This window comes from Xiphophorus couchianus, chromosome 6 (assembly GCF_001444195.1).
Source record: "Xiphophorus couchianus chromosome 6, X_couchianus-1.0, whole genome shotgun sequence".
NCBI lineage: Eukaryota > Metazoa > Chordata > Actinopteri > Cyprinodontiformes > Poeciliidae > Xiphophorus > Xiphophorus couchianus.
The window spans coordinates 17,266,593-17,292,157 of record NC_040233.1 but is presented as its reverse complement, the minus strand read 5'-3'; the positions used below and the strand labels follow the sequence as shown (position 1 = coordinate 17,292,157).

General features: G+C 37.3%; 1 protein-coding gene across 8 annotated transcripts in view; it reads left to right on the top strand.

Moving 5' to 3' along the window:
* st18 (ST18 C2H2C-type zinc finger transcription factor) overlaps positions 1–25,565 on the top strand; it is a 47,643-nt gene extending 22,078 nt beyond the window's left edge. For 4 of the 8 annotated variants that reach the window (XM_028019455.1, XM_028019452.1, XM_028019456.1 and 1 more), the window contains 21 exons: positions 2,108–2,223; positions 4,809–4,860; positions 5,674–5,704; positions 5,864–6,051; positions 9,441–10,145; positions 10,837–10,971; positions 12,549–12,639; positions 12,737–12,829; positions 13,360–13,568; positions 13,709–13,908; positions 16,284–16,529; positions 18,106–18,215; positions 18,808–18,870; positions 19,134–19,202; positions 19,468–19,530; positions 19,855–19,935; positions 21,263–21,484; positions 22,851–22,939; positions 23,024–23,127; positions 23,228–23,374; positions 23,496–25,565. In XM_028019455.1, the coding sequence (XP_027875256.1) occupies positions 2,108–2,223; positions 4,809–4,860; positions 5,674–5,704; positions 5,864–6,051; positions 9,441–10,145; positions 10,837–10,971; positions 12,549–12,639; positions 12,737–12,829; positions 13,360–13,568; positions 13,709–13,908; positions 16,284–16,529; positions 18,106–18,215; positions 18,808–18,870; positions 19,134–19,202; positions 19,468–19,530; positions 19,855–19,935; positions 21,263–21,484; positions 22,851–22,939; positions 23,024–23,127; positions 23,228–23,374; positions 23,496–23,636 (3,155 nt within the window). In that variant the 3' untranslated portion in view covers positions 23,637–25,565. Of the gene's footprint in view, positions 1–2,107; positions 2,224–4,808; positions 4,861–5,673; positions 5,705–5,863; positions 6,052–9,440; positions 10,146–10,826; positions 10,972–12,548; positions 12,640–12,736; positions 12,830–13,359; positions 13,569–13,708; positions 13,909–16,283; positions 16,530–18,105; positions 18,216–18,427; positions 18,461–18,807; positions 18,871–19,133; positions 19,203–19,467; positions 19,531–19,854; positions 19,936–21,262; positions 21,485–22,850; positions 22,940–23,023; positions 23,128–23,227; positions 23,375–23,495 lie in introns of those variants that run through there. The other 4 variants (XM_028019454.1, XM_028019458.1, XM_028019459.1 and 1 more) reach the window with 4 other exon arrangements.

Below are 25,565 nucleotides of genomic sequence, written 5' to 3'. Positions count from 1 at the left end.
CTACTGGAGCTAAAACAGACTGAGCCCACTTTCTTTACACTAAAACCACCTATGGTTTAAGTATGAATTGCGATCAATTAACTATATCCCCCATAGACCTTCATTACAAGGAAATATGAAAGTAAAAGGTCCTATCTCCTGCCGTTTGCTCTTTATTATACATAAACAGAAAACACTTAGCATGTAAAATTAATGTGAAAATTATTCCCGGGGTAAACTATAAACACAAAAAGTTACCCCGCACATTTACCCTTTTTTCTCCTTCCCCTAGATCAGAGTGTAATTGCCAGTAATCAGGTCTGTTTGCTGCTGATAAAACCACTCTGAATGCGAGGAACCCTCTTTGTGTGATGACTCAATTATGCCAGAAGTGGCTCATCAAACCTGGCCCATCAGCTGCTTTAATAAATAAGGAGGAAAACTTGCTGCAGGCGCATTATAATTCCATTCATTCCATAATTAAATCCATTCCAGTTTTAACCCTTCGCTCAGTGCGCTTCTGGAAGAGGAAACAAAAACAAGACAGGAGCAAAAGAGGGGGTGGAGGGCTGGGAGTTGCGAGTGCACACCAGACAGTGACCTTGTGCAGAGCACCCATCCGTTCCCTATAATTCAAAATGATACTGTTGAAGAAAGGTTAAGAGAAAAAGACTCAGAGAGAAAAGGGACGGGGAGAGTGGGGGGATCAGTTAATACGCGGCTGCTGTTTTTTATGTATGCATTGTTTCCACACACACGGCCTTAGACAGTAATTATATTAAAAGAGTAATCTAATCATAACAGTTGGTTGGTTGGGAGTGCAGCACTGACATTTTGAAATCTTATTTTGTGTAATCTCATTTGCCTCCATCATATCGCCTGTACCCCCTTATCTAAAGGAAATGTAAATAATGTAATTAATTTTGTGCTCTCCAGAATCTTACTTTGCTACTGTGGCATGCTTTATTGTTTTCAAGATGAGGTATCAGCACAGAGTTGTTTTTTTTTTTTTTTTTACTCTGTCACAATAATGTTTGTGTTAATTACACGAGAGCATCCCAAGTGGACGGATAAGCTGGGAACTGAGGCAGGACACACACACGCACACACACCCCAACACTCAAGGTCAGTGATGAATATCCATGGCAGCTGGAGAGTATTAATAAAGCATAATATGAAAATAATAATAATAGCATCACTAACAACCAAAATGTGAGAGTAATGTCCAGATCGCCGCGCGCACGCGTTTGCTCTCTCTTACATCTCCAGCTCGGATCCAGGGTCCCCTGATAGTGGTGCAAGGCAATGGTTATTCATGATTGCTGGACTGGGAAGGTCTGCCCCCCCCCCCCAACACACACAATTGTAACCCATTCTCCTCCTCTGCAGTGGGAATGCTGGCAGATGGGGTTAGGGGGGGAAATGGGCTGGGCTCAAGGACAGTTAGCAGCCAGATTAACACACGGAAAGTCTCGTAGACCCTCAGCATCAGGCTGCTTCAGTTTTTGTCTCCCCCAGAGAAATCTGGCCTCTGAGAAACATTACTTATGTTGGGGCGTGACTGTGTGCCTGGGTGCAGGGGTGTGTGTGTGTGTGTGTGTGTGTGTGTTTTGGGGGTTTAAATATGATTCAGCAGATGACGAACCAGCCAGAATAGTAGTAGGCTAAGTCTTAATTCATATGCAAATCTAACTGTGTGAATAACCCCCCTAGCAACCCCCTCCTCCCCCCCACCCCAATTTTGTTTTTCTGGGGAAATGCTCTGTGAGCTATAATTAAGAAGATGTGTGCTTTTTCTCTCCTTTTTTCTTTCTCCAAAGCTAACAGAAATAAATAATTCTATAATAAGATCTGTGAAGTGAAGAGGCTTAATGTACTCATTGTGTTCATCCTTGTTTTCCCTCTTGGATATTTTGTATTAATTAGAAGCAAGCAATTTGATCTCTGTCAAGCAATCAATTTGCATTCTCTTCCTTATTCCTTTGGAGGTATGAAAGTGAACATTTCCACACTGTGAAACAACAGATGAATTCATAAAATCCTTCCAGATCTTGCACAGTTTTCCCTCTAAGACAAAGTTTCAGCCAATACCTCAAAAGTGTATATTCTTTTGTGTTTTCTGTCACAGATAATGAATTACACGATCACTTCCTGAGAGAAAACAAACTTGAAAACAACAGCCGGGGTGAACGGTGTGGATCTGGCATCTTATTCTTCAGTGCACCCGGAAAACCGCAAACAAAGGTGAATGGTCTGTCGCAGAGCAAAGTTTTGTATGTAGTTTAGTTAGATGATGGAAAAAGACACAAGGATTATGTAACTATTTGAATAGGGTTCAGTCTGTAAGTGGAGGAGAGTCAGTGCTCCTTCGACTGCACTGATCATAGTCTGAGATTGGCTTTTGCTTATCAAGAGAGCTGTGGGAGGCTGGCAGATAATAAACTCTTTAATATAGCTGAACTTGGTTTTTTGACGTAATGAAGGACTGTAGTTGCATTGTTGTCTCAGAGGAATTTTGTTTTATGGTGAAATAGCTAACTAAAGTTAGTATGTAGAGATAAATCGAACAAAAATTGGAAATTATCAATACTTTCTCAATTGGCAAGCCAAATTCTAGAAAACGATTTATTTTCCATTGCTAAATGTATCAAAATTAAGAACTACAACTACTTTTGGACTACAAACACATTACACACTTTGGATTCTCTTTTTTCTTTATATCAATTATAATAATTTTTTTGCTTGATTCAAAACTGCTTCAGGAGGAAGATTTCTTTTTTGGGGGAGATTATGGTCTTAAAACATATGTATTAAAATAGGTGAAAACATTGGAAATAGACTTAATTAATTTCACTATTGACACCAATTTTAAACCAAAAAAAATATATAAAAGCAGAATTAATCATAAAGATCAACTCCATTGACATGCTTGAAGTCAAGGCAGATAAGTAAATCCGGACATCCATAGGTTTTCTTGTAGAGTCGGTTTAAGCTAGTAAAAATGCACAATATCAAACAGACAAAGACAGGCATAGTAAAAATGAAATAAGCAAATAATAATTAATAGATAATTTAAAAGTAAAAAGGAAATAATATTGGAACATGTTTCACTTTTTTGTATCAAACGATAGCCTGGCGTCTCCTGATAGGTGCTTATCCATAAAGAGAGAGCTGTGCAAAACGTTGTATGTAAACCTTTTATTAAGTGTGCAACGTAAATAAAAGATAATTTACTTGTATTAAAAAAAGAAAACAATAAAACTGAAAAACTAATGGATAAACAAATAAATAAATAATAGCAAGTTTTAAATTTGTAAATATTAAAGTTATGCTTTGTTCTATAATTACATGTTTTTTGTATATTAACACAGGGGTCTGTGTAAAATATCATTCAAAGAAAGAGATAAAAATGTTGACAATAATCCAATGAGGATATTTACCTACACTGATAATATCAGTTGGACTCGGACCAAATTATATCCATGTTGAAATCACAGGTTGGGTGATGTGAAGAAAATATTTTGTATTTGGACCCAAAAAATGTATACAAAATATTGACGTGTGTCTGTTTGGGAAAGTGTTATAACCTAATGAGCTACACTCATTTTTACAGAACGTAATCTATAGTGTTTTGGAGTTGTTTGTCTCAATAGGCTGTAGTAATCAAAAGTAATGAACCTATTATGAGCAGGACCTTTGAGGGCCCGGCGTGGCATTAAGAGTGTGGCACATAAAAGGTTTATTAAAGGAAATTAAGGTCCATCACTGCCACACCTGCTCCCCTATTATAAATGTATGACAGGTCAGTGCCTTCAATCACAACAGCAAACGAGAGAGAGGAGTCATGTTTCCCATTACCAGAGAAAAGTAATAGCATATCCTATGACTCACAGATTTCACTGGCCTGTGACCACTATACACCACCACCATCCCGGAATAATTATGTTTAATAGGTTTTATTTGGGATCCATAAGCAACAGTCAGTGAGAGTAGATGGGTTTTAGCAACTATTTTTGTCTAAACACACACTGTGAGGTCCTTTCTGTACTTAAATGTCATTATGATTTTTTCACTCTTACAGAACTTTTTTTTCCCCCAAATGCTGGTTGGTTTGTTTACATGTTACCAATGTTTTAGAAGTTGTTTGTGGTACTGTGCACAAATATGGATTTTAAGGCTAAGTGGCCCTCGGGACTCCCAGTTTATCAGCTAAAACCCTAAAAAAGCAAAATATTAGTTTTCTAATTTTATTTAAGAAATGTTTGCCTTTTAACTTGAAGTAAAAAGCATTACAACATGACTTTGGTCCTAAAAGCTTAGAATTGGCTGCAGTCTCTGCCAATTTTACCATTTCTGTATGAATTCAATTTTTAAATATGACCTCATGTTATTTATGGGATAATTCACACACTTTGAAAAGCACTCGGGCCAATCAACAAGTTTCTCATGGACGCCCTGAGTTTCAAACTAAACTATAGATGTGACTGAGGTTTTGTTTATTGATAATGCAATTGCTTTTTTTTTAAAATACATGTCCATACTGTTCTGACCATATATACATTTAAACATCGGATTAAAATTCTTTTATCATTGCCTTTCGACTTGAGTTAATTCTGAGAACCTTGATAGTTTTAAAAGTGCTACTTTACTGATAATGTTATCCTCTCATTGTATTTTACTTATTTTATTCTGTATTTATTCCTGTATTTATTTCTATTTTTGTGTGAGTAAATTGTGGGACATTTTGTCATATTTAATTTTAACGCCAAAATTAGCAAATGAAGAAATAATTTGGAATATCACCTGCATATTTGATGATTTTCTTACAGATGGATACTGAAGGTGAGGAGCAAACCTTCAAAACATGCAACAGTAGCACAGGTAAGTTCAGCCTTTAGGTTTAAGGACTTACTAGCCCACAAATATTGAAACACACACACACACCACTTATGATCACAGGTTAGGGGTATCAGTTCAACAACCCAACTTTATAACTGTCAGTTTTATCTATTACCTTCACAGTCTGAAGAGCACTGCACCGCCATTTCATTATTCAGAGGGGAATAACTTCATTAAATTCAAACATGAGTTTCAAATTAGTGAAGGAGGGCATGCGTGTGTGTGTGTGTTTGTGTGTGTGTGTGTATTGCATTAATGAAAACCTCTAAACTGGATATGTCATCATGGAACTGTGCAAAGCTTGCAAAGCCTTCCTGAAAAAAAAAAAAAACTCATGAAAAGTGTTATTGTTGGTTGAGCTTCATGGGAGTGGCGGAGCAACTTGTGAATGAGATTTATACCGAACCCCCCTGGGGAAATAGGTTTAGCCTTTTAGATCATGTTGTCAATGCTGTCAAAGGATGAGGTACTTTCGCGTTTCCAGAGAGTGAGCAGGCTGAATGAGACGGTGTTTTTCAGATCAATGAGGAGTCCACTCCTACACCCGTCTGCTGATTATGCTGATACAGTGGCGTTGTAAAATCTATGGTGAAAAGGCCAGCGTCATACCATCCCTAAGACATTATCTGCAGAACAAATATTTACTGGACATCATAAAATTTCATTAACAAGAGTACAAAAGTTGTGAGTGGCCATGGAGCTTTGATGAAAAAATATGTTGACAGATGCTACGCCATTGTGGTGGAAACATAAACACGACTTTACCTCTAACACTTCTTGCTCTTTGCTTCACAGGCCTGGTGGACTGGGCCACTGAAAGCCACAGGTTAGGTTTTTACAATAAAAACATTTTTTTATATCTTTACACAGATCATAAGAAATTTTTACTTTTTAGCATATATATAAAAGTTGAGCATTTCCACAGTTTAAAATGGGCATCCTGACTCCTCTCTTGCCTCTGCTGTCCTCCCCTTTTTTTGTCCAGCCCATATGGGTCTGCGGCAAGGAAGAGGAGCGCCCAAGATGGGGTGCAGGGCGCCCCTGTCAATAAGCGAAAGTCCCTGCTGATGAAACCCCGCCACTACAGCCCCAGCGACGCATGTGAAGAGGAGAGCGAGGACCTGGCACCGCCACAGGACAAAGAAGAGCTGAGGAACATTGACACTCCAGCAGGTAAACAGATGTCCTGTTGTTTTGTCTGTTTTGATGAACAATTGACGCTGAATTTTAAAATCCCATCTGTTGCATTCATATTTCCCCTCCCTCTGCCATCAGCCAGCAGCCGCAGTCATTGTGCAGTGGAAGTGAAAGACTACACTGCTGGGCCCATATTAGTTGTGTCTCACGTCCACAAATTGAAGTTTTGACAGCTGATCTGCCATGATATTTTTGGCGTGGCTTTACCCCCTCTTGATGAGGCCAGATTTCAGACCCCTCATCTGTCCTTCTTTAATAGCTAAGCCAAACCCATTGATTCCATACAATAAAAACTGAATGGAGGCGTGCACCAGTTCACTTGATTTAAATTAAAACTTCCCTTTTCTTTGTTGGTATCACTTTTTTTTTGGCTTGTATTTTTTAACAGTTCAGATGCACCACTTATACTCCGGTCCATTGCAAAAGAAGAAGAAATTTTTTTTTTTCCGGATTAACTGAATTTTGTGCATTTTGGCAACAACGCTCATGGCGTACATGTGCATTCTCGCCCACTATAATCTGCACTGATTCGGTATATTTTTAACGATGTAACTAAGCAACAAACGTAATTGTCCCTTTCAAAAGCTTTTGTTAGGCCCTCTAACACAGTCTAATACATAATTAGGCATAATGTCTTCGGCTCATTATAGTACACATGTGTGTAGTTAAATGGACCTGGAGAGTAGCTCACCAAAATTGTGTGGATTTATTGGAAATGGAATTTATTTGTTTCCTGGGTTCATATTACACTACAGTGATTTAAGTAATTCACTGTTTATATTCAGGTTACTGCTGTTTATTTTTCCTCATATAAACTTATTATTCAGTGGAGTTAGTGTAAAACACACTAAGAAAATACCAAAAACTACAAAAAATAAATCTGAAATGTGTCAAAAACAACAACAACAAGAATATTGTTAAGCATATTCACGGCATATTTTGCTGTTATTGTCAGATTCGTGGGGCTATTTTCTGTGAAAAAAAAAAAAAGAAAAATTGGAAAAGTGGACTGGAAGCTGTAAGAAATTTTTTGTTGTTGTTTTTGCGGAGAGAAGCTGGTCATATCTGCATTTTAACAAAAAGGGAGGAAAAAATAAGCCTCTTGTTTTGTTGAGCCACGCTGCGTTCAGCTCCAGCCAACTGCAGCCCTGCTGCAGAGTGCTGGTAATGGCTATTCTGGAGTACAAACTGTTCACCTGTTCCAACACACAAACCAGTGGAGGGATCCAAGTTTTTTTCCTCCGTCTCTTTCCTTTTTTTCCACTACACTTCAAGGGGTGTGTGTGTATGTGTGTGTGCGTGTCTGACTGTATGCGGCTGTGTCAGGCCTGGGAATCCATCTGGATGAAAAACAAAAACCCTTGCCTCATAAATGTAAATACGTGTTGCTGACTTTAATTTTTCATTCAACAAGGTTTGCCTTCAGACATTCTTTTTTTCTGTTCTTGCTGTCAGTAGGAAATATTGACCCACTGAAATGTTGCCTGAGCCAGACAAGTAAAAGTCCCTCATACTCAACAAAGCCCCAAATCCTGTATTTTTACTGATAGGTAGTTTTGTTTTATGAGCGACACATAATGCCTGTGATTTTAAAGCTCTTTTGGTCAGGATTAAGAGTTTTTGTTATTAAGTCTCAGCTTTTTGCTAATGCCTGTTTCTATATCATTCTCTGCACCATGTGATCTGATTCTCACAATCCATCTCTATCAATCTTCTCAGTCCACTGAATCCCACTTTTAGTTTGGACTCTAATGTTCAGCTACTTATGTGGATACACAGACCTCCAGTTCAGCCTGCTGAAAGTAAAAAAAAAAAAAAACCTTCACCGTCTAAAGAGCTTTAATAACACATAAGTTTAAATGGTTTGGGGATCAGGAGAGATTTTGTTGAATCAATCCAGATGATAGCTTTCCTTTGTTAATCACTGACCATGACTTAACATGATCAGCAGTGTTAGCAAAGTGTTGTCTCGATTCATTTTCAGGGATAACCCTAACCCTCTTTGTCTCTTTACCAGATCGGCATTTCCTAAAATCTTCTGGCCCTCTGTACATGTGACTGGGATTTATTCTAAATGATAAAGGATCTGTGGGTTAATGCAAATGAAATGATAAAGACCTCTTTGCAAAATAACCCGCAGAAAACAGATTTATTTCTTTTTAATATGGTTGTAAAATTTAAGGACGTTGAGAAATATATCCAGAGTTTAATAATATCCAGTAAAGTCACAAAATATGCTATATATGGTATCATGTCAGAGCAGAGGAATTTAACTACATGCTGATTTTTATATAAACAAAACCAATGTAAAAAAAGTCTCATAACATCCATTCTGACATTTATTGGCATATAAAACAGAAATATAATTTATATAGAATGCTACCCAACACATATTCTACTCTATTATAATTTCAATATTATCACATAAAACACTTTGCTTAAGTTTGATTTTCAGTAATATTCACTCTTAGCAGTAGGAAGACTTGTATTTTTACATATTTCAGAATTTTGGAAGGCCCTTATTTTCTGTGTAAAAGTGCAAAAGGTCACCAGCTTTAAGAACAGTGGATGAGTTTTCAACGAAAAAATATAAATTAAACTAAGCCAAATTGATAAATTCTTCAGCAATTTAAGGTCATGTTTATTAAATTTGAGATTTCATGGAAATTAGACCAGAGCTGCTGACAATTTATTACAAATTTTTTTTTTACCAACACAAAAAATGCTTGTTTCTGTCCTGTTTAAGCATTCATGTTAATTAATATTTTAACTTTTCCAAATTTCTAAATTTGTGTTTTAATTAATCCCTCACTTTTCCTCTGATTTTACTCCTAGAAACAGCACTTTTTTGCTCCTTAAATCAGATTTGACAGACAACATGTTGCTCCTCGGCTTGCACTTTAAAATGCAGATCATGAATTGGAATAAAAAATTGTGTTCTGCCCATGTCCTGCAAATCCTCTCATAATCTTGTTTTAAATCTTTATTGAGTTGTTGCTCCAGATGGAGACAACAACAAAGTGAAAAGCAATTGTTTTCCTTATGTCATAGGTTTTTACGCTGAACTAGCAGAAGGAAGGTTTTACATATGTTTTGAAAAATATGTCAGAATTGCTTGGAAATTGTGCAACCTTATGACTGTTGATTATCCTTCCTCTGCAGCATGTATAAATGTTATAAATCCCTGTTGATGCTTATAAAAACATGTTTTTCTCTGAATATTATTAGAGAAGTAAGAGAAAACCTAAAACCTTTAAGGGATTTGCTAAAGATTACTAAAGAAATACAATTCTTATTATTCAAAGGGCAAAAGCAGTGCAAGTTCACTATCCAACGCAGTAATGAATGTTGTCCTGTTGTTTCAGATGGAAATTTTAAAGCAGTGAATGGAGCGGCTGACAAAAGCAGCTGCCTGGATTCTGCGTCAAACTCCGTTTTGCTCAGATGGCCTGAAGTTACATCTAACGGCTCACCCCAGTGTGAGCTGGACACCTCTGAGCATCTAATGGCGGAGGAGGATGAGGAGTTCCCTAACAATGAAGAAGAGGACCAAAGTCAAGACAGGATGAGCGGCACCTCATCGCCGCAGAGTCCATACGGAGACATGAGGGAAGCTGAGTGGGAGCCCCTGTCTCTGTCTGCCAAAGACCACAGCTCAAACTGCAGCCCTTCTCGAGCCTCCGAAGACCTTCCAGGCAGAAACAGCCACATGAAGGAAGAGTCTGAACTGGGCAGTCCGATAGGCAGAGCAAGCATTTTCCAAGCCGAAGCTTTAAGGTACAGGCTGCTCCCCGCTGAGGAGGACAGCGAGGGGGAGGCAGAGGCAGACAGGCTGCCCAGGCTTGACGGCTGGGCTCTGGGCCTCCACGACAGAGGCCTTGACATGAGCAGAGGAAGAGTGAACCTGAGCCTGCTGGAGCAGGCCATCGCCCTGCAGACGGAGCAGAGGCAGGCCCTACACCACGCCTACAGAGAAATGGATCGATTCCTGCTGGAGCAGATGACCAGCGAGAGAAGGCATCATAGGATGATGGACATAGAGAGCAGGCTCAACTACCATGGAGGCAAAGGTATTAACACTAAGAAAATGATCTGGAACATTCTAATATTGTTCAAGAATAAAAAAAAAAAACAGAATCCTCCATCTAGTGTAAATCAGATAAGATGACTTGTTATTTAGAAGATTGTGTGCGCCGAAAAACATTTGAAAGGAATAAAAGAAGCATATGCAGGGGAGTAGCGGGGGAATCAGAGGATGGAAATCCTCTTAAGGACTAAAAACATTTTGGCAACAAGTGAGGTAATAAATAAACAGACTAAAATATAAAGAAGAACATTTTTTTAATATGGAATTGGTGCTACTCAGAATATTGGATTTTGATAGGAATCAACTGGATATTTAACCATGACCATAAGTCTTAAATCCTGCTAAAGTACCTCATGTTTCCCTCGGATTCTTCAAATGACTGCAGATAAATGTGTAATCCTGGATGTAATCTTTCGATGGATGGGCATTAAGAAGTGAATGCCCTGTGTTAAACTGCAGCCTTAACTAAAACGACAGCTTAATAGATGCATGTAGTGCAAAACGGTTTTGCCGGTGCATGATATTTCAATTTTTTTTTTTAAATGCTTCAGACATATTGAACCTTGGAAAATCTTAACGTGTAGACTTAATTTTCTTTTTTGCTTTTTATGTTTGAAACAGAAACAATTCCGTTTTACTTGCTGTAAAAATGAGCTCTTTTCCTATGTCTGTAGACTCTCCCAGGACAGATAAAAAGGATATAAAGTGTCCAACCCCCGGCTGTGATGGCACTGGTCATGTGACAGGCTTGTACCCACATCATAGGAGTCTGTCTGGATGTCCTCACAAAGTCCGAGTTCCCCCTGAGAGTGAGTTACCGAAGCAACGTCGTTTAGTGGGATAATTTTTATTTAAGAAAAAAAAAAAAAACTCTGGTTTTACCATTTACAATCAGCCGCAGTAATTGAAAACCTCTTAGCAAAAGCAAAAGACACAAAAAGCCTGCTTATACATTTAGTTCAGTTCAAAGATGAGCAACAAAAAAACTTTACACATAAACTTAAAGGATTTTCTTTCTTTTACTCATAATGTTTGAATATTGAATTCTCCTTTTTCCCCCCACATTGGCGATTGTTAAGTCATTTCAATATAACTCAACAAACATTGAACATTAAACGGTAATGTTACAAAAGGGAACAGAAAAAGTAATTAAGTTTTTCAAAAACGCACATGCTTTTAGACTGCAGGCTGTATTTGCAAATCAAAGGGCTTCCAGCCGCAATAATTCAAAAATAAATAGACAACTCCAATAAACTAATTGGCGGATATGTACAGAGGAGAACTTTCTAAGGATACAGAGCGGACCTTTAACAATGCATTTGGTTTAAAGAATGTAATCTGTCTTATTTTCGCTCCTCTTTTTGCTAAGCTGTTTACATTTCAGCCACATAACAGCATTTTACTCAATAAGCAAACAGCTTTTTGCTTTTTCCTCCTTATTATGTCCCTGCAGGATCTTTCTTCTTGTTCTGTGAAACATCAGTTAATGCACAGAAATATATGATGTTATATGCAGCACGGTTTCTTTAAAAAGTATTAATAACTTAAATGTTTTCAAATCTTATATTTTTGTGTTTCAATGGGTTTTTATAAGAAAGAACAACCTAAGGCAGTGCATATTTAATCAAAGCAGAAGAAAAATGGTTAATGGCTTTCAAAAATGTTTACAAATAAAAATCTAAAGTGTAAAAACCTGCACCTACTGTGCTGCAAAAAAGAATTCCCACAGCATGATGTTACCACCATGTTTATGAAATAGTGGGGTGGCAGCATCATGCTGTGGGATTGCTTTTCTACCACAGAGGCAGGGAACCTGATCAGAGCTGATGGGAAGGGGGGTACATATGGTGCCTATCAGAACCAGTGAGACAATACAAAATTCTTGAGACTCAAAGGATACAGCCTGAGCTCCAACGGATTGGTAAAGATCAAAGTTGGAGCATTAAAGTGGCCCAGTCAAAATCTAAATCTAAATCTAGTTGAGAATTTGAGGGAAAATTGAAAACGTAAGTTTTCAGATCTGTCCAATCTGACTAAACTAGGGCTATTTTGCGAAGAAGAACGGGTCACATGATCTGTCTGTCTGCTGATGTGCAAATGAAGTACAACAATAGGACAAAAGACTTAGAATGAAAGACGCTTCTATAAGTTTGTTTATTATTTATACCGATTTTTTTTTTAAATTTAAAACTATTTATAATTTTCTTTTAACTTCAGTGTCGCTATCTGCTTTACATTGTTTTTTTTTTTTTTTTTTTACCTAAAATCATTCAACATATATTGAAGCTTTTGGTACTGTATTTGCACTGATTGTAATCTTAAAACATAACTTTTCCTTTCATGTTCAATTCTCGTGTCGTCTGTCTGTTTGTTTTTGTCTACGCAGTTCTGGCAATGCATGAAAACGTCCTCAAGTGCCCTACACCTGGGTGCACAGGAAGGGGCCATGTCAACAGCAACCGTAGCACCCACCGGAGGTACAACCACAGATAGAAGCCATTAGAAAATCTGCACCCTGTTTGGTGATGAGTTACAGAGCTCACCTAATGTGTTTAATCCCCTCTCCCCTACCAGTCTCTCAGGCTGCCCCATTGCTGCCGCAGTGAAAGTCTCCAAACCTCAAGATGAGAGCCTGAAGTGCAGACAAACACCTGACCGCTCGCCGAGGTATGGCGCCAGATCATGTTTTTGGACTTTCACTGCGCTCAGTGTGAGCACATGCGGACAAACAATGACATTTCAGCTCAGTGGTGGACTCAGTTCTTTACACACAGCTGAGATCATCTGAAAAAAACTGATAAAGACTATCATTATTGAGGAAAAGTGGAATATGTTCATTCCCTGATCCCAGCTGAACACACAGCCTAAATCTGAGCTTTCCAAGCAAACATAAGTGACGCTTGCTGCTCCTGTGAGTTCCTCTCTATTAGGAATGATAAAAGAGCAGAACTCTTTGTTCCCTGTGGATATATCATGGGCAGGATGCCCATTCCTTCTATATTAATTAGTCTGGCAACCTGACTGTGGATCTTCAACACACATTAGATTCCAGGCTCCATTTGTACAAAAGCACTGGCATCCCTCAATGAATAAACACAATGTCTACAGTTTTACTGCTTTTTATTAACTGTTCAGCCACCTTTGTTTGTAAATTCTTTTATACAATAAGGCACACTCTTCTGTTCTCCTACTTTTAGGGCAATCAGCTTAATAAAGAAGTTTGAAATGAACCAACTGAACTACAGGCTATCTCATCCAGTAGCAGCCTTGCAAACCAGTCTCACAAAAGAAATGGACAAGTACAGCCGAATTCGCTTCGATTATGCCAGCTTTGATGCACAGGTCTTCGGCAAACAGCCACTGCTCGGGACCAACCAAGACCAGGAAATGTTGCAATACCCTGACTGTAAGTTTCATACTTTTTGGGAATGAAAATTCAACTCTATGTATTACAAAGATTTCTTTTAAATATTTCTAAGGATTTTGATGTTTGAGTTTAACACATTGTGCCTTAGCAGCTAAATGGCCGGATTGTTTGTCTTTTAGCACCTCAGCAGTATTCTGGCATACTCGGAGCTTCGGGTGGCTGCGTGCCCAACTCTGGTCAACATAGTCCTCCGAGTCAATTCAAAAAAGAAGACTGTCTCCAGGCCACTGCAGCGACAGCCGCCATTCTTAACCTCTCCACTCGCTACCGGAAGAGCATGGAAACCATCAGCGGCCAGGCCTTGGCAACCTCAACCAAGGTAATAAAATTAGGCCATTGGAAAGGTCTTTGTTGTTGTTCTCTAAAAGAGCTCTGATTTGTGAGTGAAATGAAAGGGAAACAAAAGAGACTTTGGTGCAAAGAGTTCAAGCTCGACACCAAGGAAAAAAATCTGGGTTTTTTTACCTCTAGTGTTAACCTGCCATTTTGCTCTTGAATCTTTTGTAGGAGCAAAATGGCATTGTGCTAGATAGCAGTATGAGCTCTCCAAAATAAAACAAATAGGGAAAAAAAAATTGTTAGTTTCACAAAGCAAGTTTTTTGTATTGCTTACGTCCAGTTAAAGGGGATTAGGCAGACAACATAGTGGTGCACAATGTAAAAAATTTATGAAAATATGAGTACACAATGCAGCCAATGTTAAAGTTGGGATCTTATTCAAGAGACATAATAAATGCGACACAGAAGGCCGCTTTACAGTTTTATATAAGGGATTTAGTCTCAATTTATTCATCTTTAGTTTGCAAACTAAAATACAGTCTGGTTAAATGTGAGATTAATTATTCTAACCAGATGTGACTGTTTGTGAAATAATAATAATAAAAAATAATATATAGTTATATTTTTTGTTTTGCTCTTGATTGTGGAAGGAAGGTCTTTACCGGGCCGTCATTCATTCAAGAACCGCCAATAAATCACGTCTGAAGAAAAAATTAAATCTGCCGGCTTTTCCCTTTTAGACTGCTCATCTCTTTTTTTTTTTCTTGTTTTTTGGTGAAACATGTGGCATTGTATTTTGTTTTGACATCAGCTGGCATGTAAAACCCTTGAACTGATGTCTGAAGATGCATCTTGCCCAGTGCAGATGGCAGAGGATATTTTGCTTAGTTATATGATCCAGCATAGGCTGTGTGTCTACACCAGATCGTCTTTAGAAGCCTTCAAACGGATTAAGCCAATTAGCAAAAGGAGTTAACATATCAAAAGTTTAATTCACACCAAATCCAAACTCTTTGCAGGAAAATGTGTGCAGATCAAAATGTCTTCTGCTTGCGACGAATGCCCAACATGGCATTGTGTTCAACAACTTCCCAACTCACGTCATGATTAATATTGATCACATTCTGTGGGTTACATACGTGCACTGTGTACTGTAGATGATTCAAGGTTTCCACACCTACACAGCACAGATCCTTGTCTCCCAGCTTGTTGAGCTGAGAATGTGGCCCTGTACCAGGTACCAGCCCACTGAATGAATAAAACAGTGTTAGCAAGTTAATCATCTGTTCTCGTTTACAGCTTAGTTGTCTTGGACAGACACACAAAATGAAGAACAGCTTTCGCGTCTGAAAAAGAGGGGGCCATATTTAGAGTGTTATATGTCACTGGATGCTTTAACTTATATGCATATGTAAATATATTACACTTTGAAATATACCAGAAAGAAATCTATCCAGACGCTTAAAAAAAAAAAAACAAGGAAAAGTGTGAAACTGCTGTTATAGTTATTCAATGAAACAAAAGAGAGAGAAAAGCAAATGTTTTTGCTTTCGATTTCTGCTAACATTAAATCACAATAAATTAATAAAAGTTATTTAATTTCACACTAATGCCATTTTCAGTGCAGGATAATTAAACTAGACAGTCACATTTATGAAAATTACTCTTAATTAATCAAACTACCATTAATAATTGACCCTATAATCATAGATAGGGTTTAATGAAACATATGGATTGAGTAATTGGTTTCATTTATGGAAAAAAGGATTTTAGCCTCTAATGAGGTCCAACTTTTAATACCTTAACAGAGTCATAAGTCACAATGACAGTACGTTTCAGTACTAAAAACCAAATGCACAAACGACAAACACATCTGTCAGCAGGGGAAACTTATGCCACATTAAGCTTTTTAATTTTTGCTTTAATAATGATGACCTAGAACCAACAACCCAACCCCCCATCTAAAACACACACACACAAACACACGCCCACCCTGACTCCCAGCTGCCATCTTGGTTGTGTGTCCTAGAAAACAGATGATACAGCTGTCACCAAAAAAAAAAAACAACAAAAAAAAACTACACACCAGTGATTATTTTTTTTTGTGTTGAGCAGAATTAATGCTGGCTTAGTTTGGTATTTTGTCTGGTGTGAGATAACTGCTGTATGAATTATTTAAATACGTTGTTTGCTCTGCGTTTTTAAGTCATTTTATTCATGTTTACAGAGAAAGGGGTGAAAGTTTTTGCAGCATGACTGCTGGCTTATCGTAATTAGAAAAAACCTTTGATTTTTCTTTTTTCCCCCCCTACATTTTATCACTCGCAGCACTAAAATAATTATTTGTTTTATAACATGTTGTTACATGTGTCAACTGGATTCTGTAACTGTTTTTTGGGGATTTTTTTTCCTTAGGATATGCTAATTGAGGTGGATGAAAATGGGACATTGGACCTAAGCATGAAGAAGTGCAAAGAAAATGGAAAAGCCCGGGCCAAAACACCTTCGGACGAACAGCTGCTGCCTCCTGAGTCTGCCCTGGCGAAAGGCGGAAGTTTACTCATCGGCCCCGCCTTCTACCAGCCGCTGTGTGACAGAGAAACCTGGGAGAACTCCATCCCTGTCAACTTCAGCAAAGCACATGTTTTACAGGACAAAGAGGTAAAAAGCTGCTTGTGATGTAAAAACACAAATGAAACTGTTGAGGATAGAAGGGGAAAATGTGACGGAAAGGGATTGTAACATGTAGACAAGCATTCGTTTCAGCTTTATAGTAATTAATTTTTAATCAAAATTTATCTGTACCTGTTTTAAGTATTTTTTCAATTTTTGCTGTAGATTTTTAAAAATCCAAGAAATTTCCATTGAAAGCAAATGAAGACAGGAAAAACACTGACAAACAACCAAATAACCCTAACCCTAGGGTTAACAAAAGTAAAAGGAATCTAACTTTTAACATCTTTGCTTCAAATTCTCTAAACTTTGCCAAACTGTCTAACATTTATCAAAGAGTTTTAGAAAGATATTGTCAGATAAAGTGAGATTTGAACAGGTTAGCTTATTTTTTAGATTAATCTTTTAGATAAAAGCTAATATCTAAAACATCAGTTAGATTTAAGTATAAGCAGCAATATGTGAGTTTATTACCAAATTACATATTATATTTCATAGAATAAAAAAGCTATTTAAGGAGCTGACGTAACAAACAAATTACAGTTTTGTATGTAGTCAGATGAATTAAGAACAGTAAGACAAAAGGTATTCATTTATTGGTTCACCAGTTAGTCTAAACCTTTTAATTTTTTAGAGCCCAGACGGTTTTGTTTTGTATGGTCTGGACTTATGCTATATTTTTTAAAGACTTTCTGATACATAGTTTTTGAACTGCTTCACTTGTTCTTTAGTGAGATCTTTAAATGTAAAGCACATTTATGTTTGCGCAACATTTAAGTAAATATGCAGAGTGGTAAATAATAAAATTTAAATTTAAAGTTAAGTACAATACTTTTACAAATTAGGATACATACTTTGTTAATTTATAAATTACATTTAAACTTTAGTGATGTGGTAATACCTTAATCTATACTTTTTAAAGAATTTTATAAGGTAATAAAATGTGTGAAAAGCAGAAATGGTGAAAGGAGGAATGTTTGAACATATTTGCAACAAATAAATAATCAAAACATTTAAAGATTTAGTCTGAACTGAGAAGTATAAATGTGTGTATTTTTTAAGATGGCCCACAGAAATTAAGTCACCTTTCTCTTTAATTTTAGTGACATAATATTGTTTCTTATTGACACGTAGTGCCTTAAAACATATTTATAGTGACATTTTTAAAGACATAGTGACAGCATGTCTGAATAATATATCAAACTTAATTACACTGCTAAATCAGTGTTTCTGTGCTCCATGTTGTTGTGCAAGGGACTCTGAATGAACCATAATATGGCTTCTTATGTTTCAAAGACGGGACTTATGTGTTGTAGATATAAGTTGTTGAATTTAAATACAAACATCAGTACTTCATGGCTTTGCATCATAAACACTTTGTGGATTGCTTTAAATGGATATATGGTTTACCTCCAGAGTGTCCTCAGGTCTAATCTCTTTTCGCTGCACTCTAACCTTTAGCAAATGTTTTAAGAGTATTACAAAGGGGTTTTCTTAATTATTGACTTTTAGGTCAGTGAAGAGAGAGTTTCTAGCCATGTTGTTGTTTTGTTTTTTTCTTCAGGAGGATTACGATCAGGTGTCCTTGGAGGACCAGCACTATCCAGGGGACGGCAGTATGTTAAGCTCCAAAGCCAAGCTGCTGCTACGGGATTCAAAGAAGGAGCTTTTGAGGTAGGCTATCCAGGGTTAAATGCTGAAACATCTTGCAGCATCTTTATTCAGTCAGATATGTGTAAGCTGATCCTCCCTTTTAGTCGGCAGATGGTCAGTATTAATGATTTTTTTTTTTTAAAAGTGTAACTCCGAACCCAAGAGCAGATTGATTTAAGTGGGTCAAATGAAACTCCCTGTGTCACATTTGACTGTAACTGATATGTCTGCAGGTTCATGTGGAGAAGAATTGTGTCTGTTTAAAAGTGAGTTTTCTCCCTGTAAAAGCTTTGCACAACTCTTGACTCTTGTAGTTAGAGTGCATGCTCTACTCTACTGGGTCTTCCCACCAGAAAAGTAGGACCCTGTAGTTTTTTGCACAGCACAGCTTCCCCTGAGATCTCCCGAACGACGCTCAGAGACATTACCACACTGAATCCTAAGTACTGTGATCACAAACACTTACTAAACTTCTCGCTCTACTAACTCTTGTTTCTTTTTAACGTCAATGAGAGGGCTCTCAGTGTCAAATAAAAGATGTCAGTCGCAGCTTGGCAAAGTCTGTGGGAAGTGGAGTAATCTGTGTATTAAATGCTTTGTGTTCCCTGTGCAGCTGTCCGACCCCAGGCTGTGATGGCAGCGGCCATGTGACAGGGAATTATGCATCACATCGGAGGTAGCGCAATTAATTACAGTCTCATTAGCAGCAGCTCAAAGTTATGCAGCCAAGGCAAACAGTGCTTATTGCTTAAACTTGTCACAAACTGCAGGTTTCACAGTTCATAATATTAAATGACAATTTGATGAAAAAGGTTTTCTTTTCCTGAGGAGGAAGTTGTGTTTTTAAATAATATTGTATTATTTATGCATTGTGATGATTTAATCCAACAGTGATCAAAGCATGAATTAAAGTGACTCTTAGCTCTTTATCCTCTCCAGTGTGTCTGGATGTCCCCTGGCTGACAAAACTCTCAAATCACTGATGGCAGCCAACTCTCAGGAACTAAAGTATGTGCTTTAAAAATGGGTATTTTTGTTTCTTAACGCCTTTTTCACATAAAACTAGGCAGCTTGTTCTTGCTTCCATTGAATTCGCCTCTGCTTTCCCCCATATCAGATCTGTTTATCCCTTTCATTCCCATTACACACTATGCAAGATTTCCATGTCCTCAACATGAACTCGTTTAGCTATTTGTGCTGCTTTCCTGCATATTACCATTGATCCACTTTATGCTGTAAAAAGCACCTGGTGTCTGTGTCTCTCAACCTGCAGGTGCCCAACACCTGGCTGTGATGGATCTGGACATGTGACTGGGAACTATGCTTCGCACAGAAGGTAGAGAGCGAGAGAGAAAGATGGAGAAAAAAAGGCACCATCACCACTGAGCATGAAATATATTTGTCAGAATCGTGGCATTCAAGCAGATGGTGAAAGTCTCACTTTAAACAGCAAACATGCTGCACTTTTTGAATTCTTGTTTTTAAAAACTTAGCTGCTATCTATCTATCTATCTATCTATCTATCTATCTATCTATCTATCTATCTATCTATCTATCTATCTATCTATCTATCTATATTGTAGGCATTCTGTCCCTTTTTAGCCTTTAATGGAACTTCTCAGTAGGTTTGTGTTATTTCACCTTCTCCAAATGTTTTCAGTTTGTCAGGTTGTCCACGTGCCAGGAAAGGAGGTTTGAAGCTCACACCAAACAAGGATGACAAAGATGAGCAGGAGCTTAAGTAAGATTTTTTTTTTTTTTTACTGTCCTCATTCCGCCGTTATGTTAGTATGAAAATAAAACAAGGCAACAAACCAAAACCGGCATCGTGCTTTCGTGCGTTATATACCTGGAGGCCGTGAAGTTAAACAAAGAAAATAATACTTCTGTTGTCCACAACATTAGTGAATTATTTTGTGGAGGGATTAGCAGTGTGTTTTTGTAGGATTTTATTTTCCCTTGGGTTTTGTGCTGGTCCTAGTTTTTGAATGGAATATCTGGCTTACCACTTTACGCCAAGTGCTTTCTTTATAATTATATTACATTAAGAAAATGTCGAACTGATGATGGCACGGCACTCATTTGCTCTAATCACTGTTGCCTGTGAAAGTGTTATTGAGAAAAAAAAAGAATAATGTAATTGATTTGGAGTTTAAATCCAAAGTCAGATATATGAGCCCTTGTTTACTTCTACATCTGGACCCTGATTTTTTCTTTTTAATTACTAATGCAAGGCCATGAGCTTAGGAATTATAGAGGAGTAGATCTCATACACATTAAGAGAGAAACGGGGGATGGTAACAAATGTCCCTAGATTATTGTAAATAGTGAGCCATATGGCATGCCTCCATTGTCTGGGTGCCTTGCATCAAGCTACCTACCTGTGGTGGATGTAAGTAATGGGGACTGATGTTGTTTTGTCCTATAAGTGAGGCCATGCTGTGTAGTAACAAAATGCTGAAACAGGCTTTTTGCAGGCAGCACTCCACAGTGTGTGTGCCATTTGGATCATCTCAGGCGACCTTTCACCTTTATCAATAAGGGAATGGGTTAGCCACCTCCAAATTACATTCTTTCGCATGAGGGGGGAACATGACAATTATCTGTAATTCATGTCACTCCATTACTGACCTGCAGAAAACAGGCCTGGAAATGCAACTGACAAACTCTTAATGACATTCAGCATGAGTTGTGCTGATGTTTTTTTCCCCCCCAGAAACAAATATTGCTCACCGCAAAATGCACGCACTAAACCGAGCAGAGCGCTAATTCCAATCCAAGTTTTAGTGGATTAATAACTTACAGCTAATGTGATTATTTGAGTCTGTGGAGTTTTTTTACTTTGTTTTTAATCAGCATTTGCATGGATTAATCAAGGTAATGGTTAAAAAGTCTTCCGGTCTAGTTATTGAAAGTGATTTTTTTAATACTCTTTTTTGTGTAGTTTAACAATAGCGCTGTTTTGTACTGCAAGAAAGCAATAACATATAACTGTTGCTAAATGCAAGCCTGTTAGATTTTTTGGCAGTGTGCGCAGCATTTCAGCATACACATCTCTTGACCTGTAGGTGTCCCGTGATTGGATGTGACGGGCAGGGCCATATATCGGGGAAATACACATCCCATCGCAGTGCAGGCAGTTGTCCGCTAGCTGCTAAAAGACAGAAAGAGTCGTCCATCAATGGCCTGCCCTTTGCCTGGAAGGCTAACAAGCAAGAATTGCCCCATTGTCCCTTGCCTGGCTGCAATGGCCTCGGACATGCCAATAATGTATTTGCCACTCACCGAAGGTAAGGTCACTTGTTTACCATTTCCTCTCTCAGCATAACTGCTGGCTGTAATGTTGCATCTTTACTGTACATTGCCACATTTACTGGTGGTGCACTGATCCAAATTTTGTGACCAATTTCCGATCTCTGATTTTTGTAAAGCGTGGAGTGGTAAAACTTTTGATTTCTATTTACCAACTATAATTTATAGGCTTTTTCTAGCCTTGCTTCATGGCCATTACTTGATAATTTTAGCAAAATTTACACAGTCTTATGAAAACAACAGTCTTCACAACCTAGAGTGTTGATATTGGACCCTAAAGATCCATTCATGCTCCCTTTATGTGTGAAAATAGGTAAGCCTGTTTCTAACTTTGCTAAGCATCACAGCCCACAGTGGAAGCCATCTTGATAATGTGCAGTTTCAGAAAGAGACATAAAAAGAAAGACTGCAGTAAACAGAGGTGGTCGGTGCAGCATGATTATGAGGAAGCTCCACCATTTCTGTCATGGTGTTCATGGACTGAACGATGAATCTGGACAGAATACTCCATCTGTATTCTTCAGCACAAATGGGCCTTTATTTCATGTTTTCCCAAGGGCTGCCTGCATCTCCAAATCCAAGATGTTATATGACAGAAGCAAAATGTTTAAAAGAGTAAAAAAAAAAAAAAAAAAAAAAACTTTGTTGTACATAAATAAGCCATCCGGTTATCTGCTTGAAAACCTTGCGTCATCATTGCAAAAGCAATGTTACCAATATAGTAATTACAGAAGACTGCTTGGCTTCAACATGACACAAACATATGTACAATTTTAGTGAATGAGATTTTGAAGAAGACAGAAAATAGTGGGGAATTGTAATGATGTGATAAGAAAGAGTATAAAAGATTTTATTTTATTGTAATCAATATATTTCTTATGATAAGACATGCATCATACAATGTTGTATATACTTGTTTGTTGTATGTACTTGTATGTACAAAGAGTCTGTACTTGTATAGCATTTCATCTAGTCCAGAAGACTCCAAAGCACTTAACTGAGTCATAGATGTAACTGTACTTGTTACATCTGCATTATTGCAGTGAGATCCTTTCTAAAAAACAAAAATCAGTGATAATGATAATAGCTAATGTTAATAGTTGCTTTCTCAATAGAAATATCGACACCAAGGAGGGCTGCTGTTAGCACAACATGACAGTGCTTGCATTTGACCTACTCACTGTTCAGAAAAAAAGATTGGATTTTTACATTTCTGATTGGCCTGTCCTCAGTTAGGGCTCATCAAGCTAAAACAACAATTTATCTTTGCATCTCTATCCTTTACAAGTCTATGTAGATTTGGTGGTGTCCTACATCCTTAAACTGTTATTTGTGCTTGACTAGCTTGTCAGGGTGCCCGCTGAATGCACAGAGCATCAAGAAAAAACACTCAGAGGAGGAGATGATGACTATCAAACTGAAAACCAGCAGTGGTGAGTTAATTAAAAAAATTAAAGTTATTGTTTACATAAAAAAACAAACTTTCAACTATAATACCTGGGGTCTGTGTAATCCAGGCGTTGAAAACAAAGAGGACATTCACCATCTGGATCATGAAATCAAGGAATTGAACAACTCAAATATGAAAATTGAAGAAGACATGATGCACCTCCAAACACAGGTAAGTATTTACTGCCACAGATTGTGTTCAAAAGCAACAGTTCAGGGTGATCGCTGCTCGCTTAATCTGATGAGTCTCTCCTCGGTTTTGAACCCGAAAGCAGATCTCGTCGATGGAATGCAACCTGAAGACAATTGAGGAGGAAAACAAGATGATCGAACAGCACAATAACAGCCTTCTGAAGGAGCTTGCTCGCCTCAGCCAAGCTCTCATTAACAGCCTGACAGACATTCAGCTGCCTCAAATGGTACAGTAAGCTTTGACCACACACTGCATCTGTCGAACCTGTCAGTGGAAACTAGTTTCCTTCAAATTGTCATTTTCTGATGCACTGTTTCCACTAATGGTCAAACTTGTTTTTGTTGCAGGGACCCATCAGTGAGCATAATTTTGAAGCCTATGTGAACACATTAACTGATATGTACAACAACTCGGAGCATGAATACTCCCCGGAGTGCAAGGCCCTCTTGGATAATATCAAACAGGCTATTAAGGGCATCCATGTTTAAGCTGCAGAGCTACCAAGAGGTTCCTTTGACTTGGGATAATGGCACTAGATAGCTCTATTTCACTGAAGAGTGCTGGCTCGGCTGCATGTATAAGACAAGGCTTTTGGAAATGTGTTCGGCATTTCCCCGGTAAACACGCTGCACTGAGAAAATTACCAGCCAGATTTGTAATGCTTTTACTGTTTCTGCATTTATCCTGGTGAGATTTTTTATTACGATTATTTTATTTTTATCCCCTCTTGCACTTAATTATTTTGTATGATTTGCTTGATTTTAATCTGTATGTGTTTATGTCATTCTTATATTATTGGTATTTATTACTATATTTGTTCCTCAGTGTATTTATTTCCTCAGATTTTATTTATTTCTTGAACTGTAAATGCTTAATATTTGAGAAATCTGTTGGTTTTTCTGCACTTTGTAAATTACACAAAAGCACATTCCAGTTTTTAATGGCATACTTTCGCCATCTAGTGTCGAAAAAGCTAGTCTATTATTACTCTTCTTATTAGTTCATGAGTTTAACTTGCCTTCAAAGAAAAAAAAACCTACCAAAACTAAGTATCACCAGTTTTAGGCATTGCTTTCACTTTTGTTATTGGGAACTGAATGTATTAGACAAAGTGAGATTAAAAAAAATATATATGATAATAAAACAAAATGCAATGCAAGAGTACTGTACCTTTTTATACTCAAGGCGGGGTGAGAATGCAGCATCATTTAGGGAAGCGAATGTGAGTTTATGCCCAAACAGAGCGCATCTAAAAGAAAAAAAAAATCAAAAATTCACTTTGTCATGTTTTTTTTTGCTTTGTTTTTTTACAGAAATATAGATATTAAACTGCCTTCTGTGCACACACGCTGAAGTGTGCATATAGTATGTGCCTAAATGTATATGAATCCATGAAAATATACAAGTACTATGTTTTGTGGTAGGACAGTATTACGTGGATGGTGTCTAATTTATTCTACAGTACAATTATTTTCATAGGAGGACGAGTTCCTGATGACTGTTTGAAAACTGGTGTTTCAGTAGCTGTAATCTATGAGTCAGGTTCTTAAAGTATGACTGAGACTGAATTTTATTTTTCTTCTTCTTTGGCTTTTGTTTTACTCTTTTCTCCTCACAGGACTTAGCATTTCAACAGCTATCAGAGTTTAAATGTCCTATTGGCACATTTTAATAACTATTTTAAAACCGTGTCAAAAAAACTGGCAATTTGGTTTAAATTAATCATCACAGATAAACAGTCGTTACAGGCTGATCAGTTGTTATTTTGAGCAGCACTTTTGTACCAATATATTTTATGTCTCCATTAGATCAACAAATAGAAAAAAAGGGAACATTTTATTTACTTTAGATCTCCATATATTTTTAGTCTCTCAGTTTGAAATTAATCCAAGAGTTGGAAATGCATAATATTCATTTAAGCAATATGTATTTAATTTTTAGTCCAATGTAGCCTTGACGGTTTTAAAAACAAACATTGTAATAGCAAAGGAGCCAAATTGCAGAAAATTGAAACCATATTTTATCCAAACACAAGAATTTTAATCTTTTAAAAACCCAATTATGTTCTTTAAATTTAATCCTTTATACGTTTTTTTTTTTTTAATTATTATTATTATTCCTATACCACACGTTGTTTGCTCAGGAAGTTTTGTGAATAATATTTTTTTTTTTTCTTCTCCCTGTTAGTATTTGATGTTTTGTAATGTGAAAATGCTCTTTTTGTGGAACGATATTAGTATGAAATTGTACTGTATTTTCTTTTTTTTTTTTTTCTTTCACATTAAAATGTAATGGTTTTTTTCAGTTGGGGTAGTTTGTAAAATGGAAACTTCCTATTACTTTTACTATTTCATAATAAACAGATATGCGCTGTGTTGTACAGTTTGTGTATGGTAGAAATAAACTTTTCAAACGGT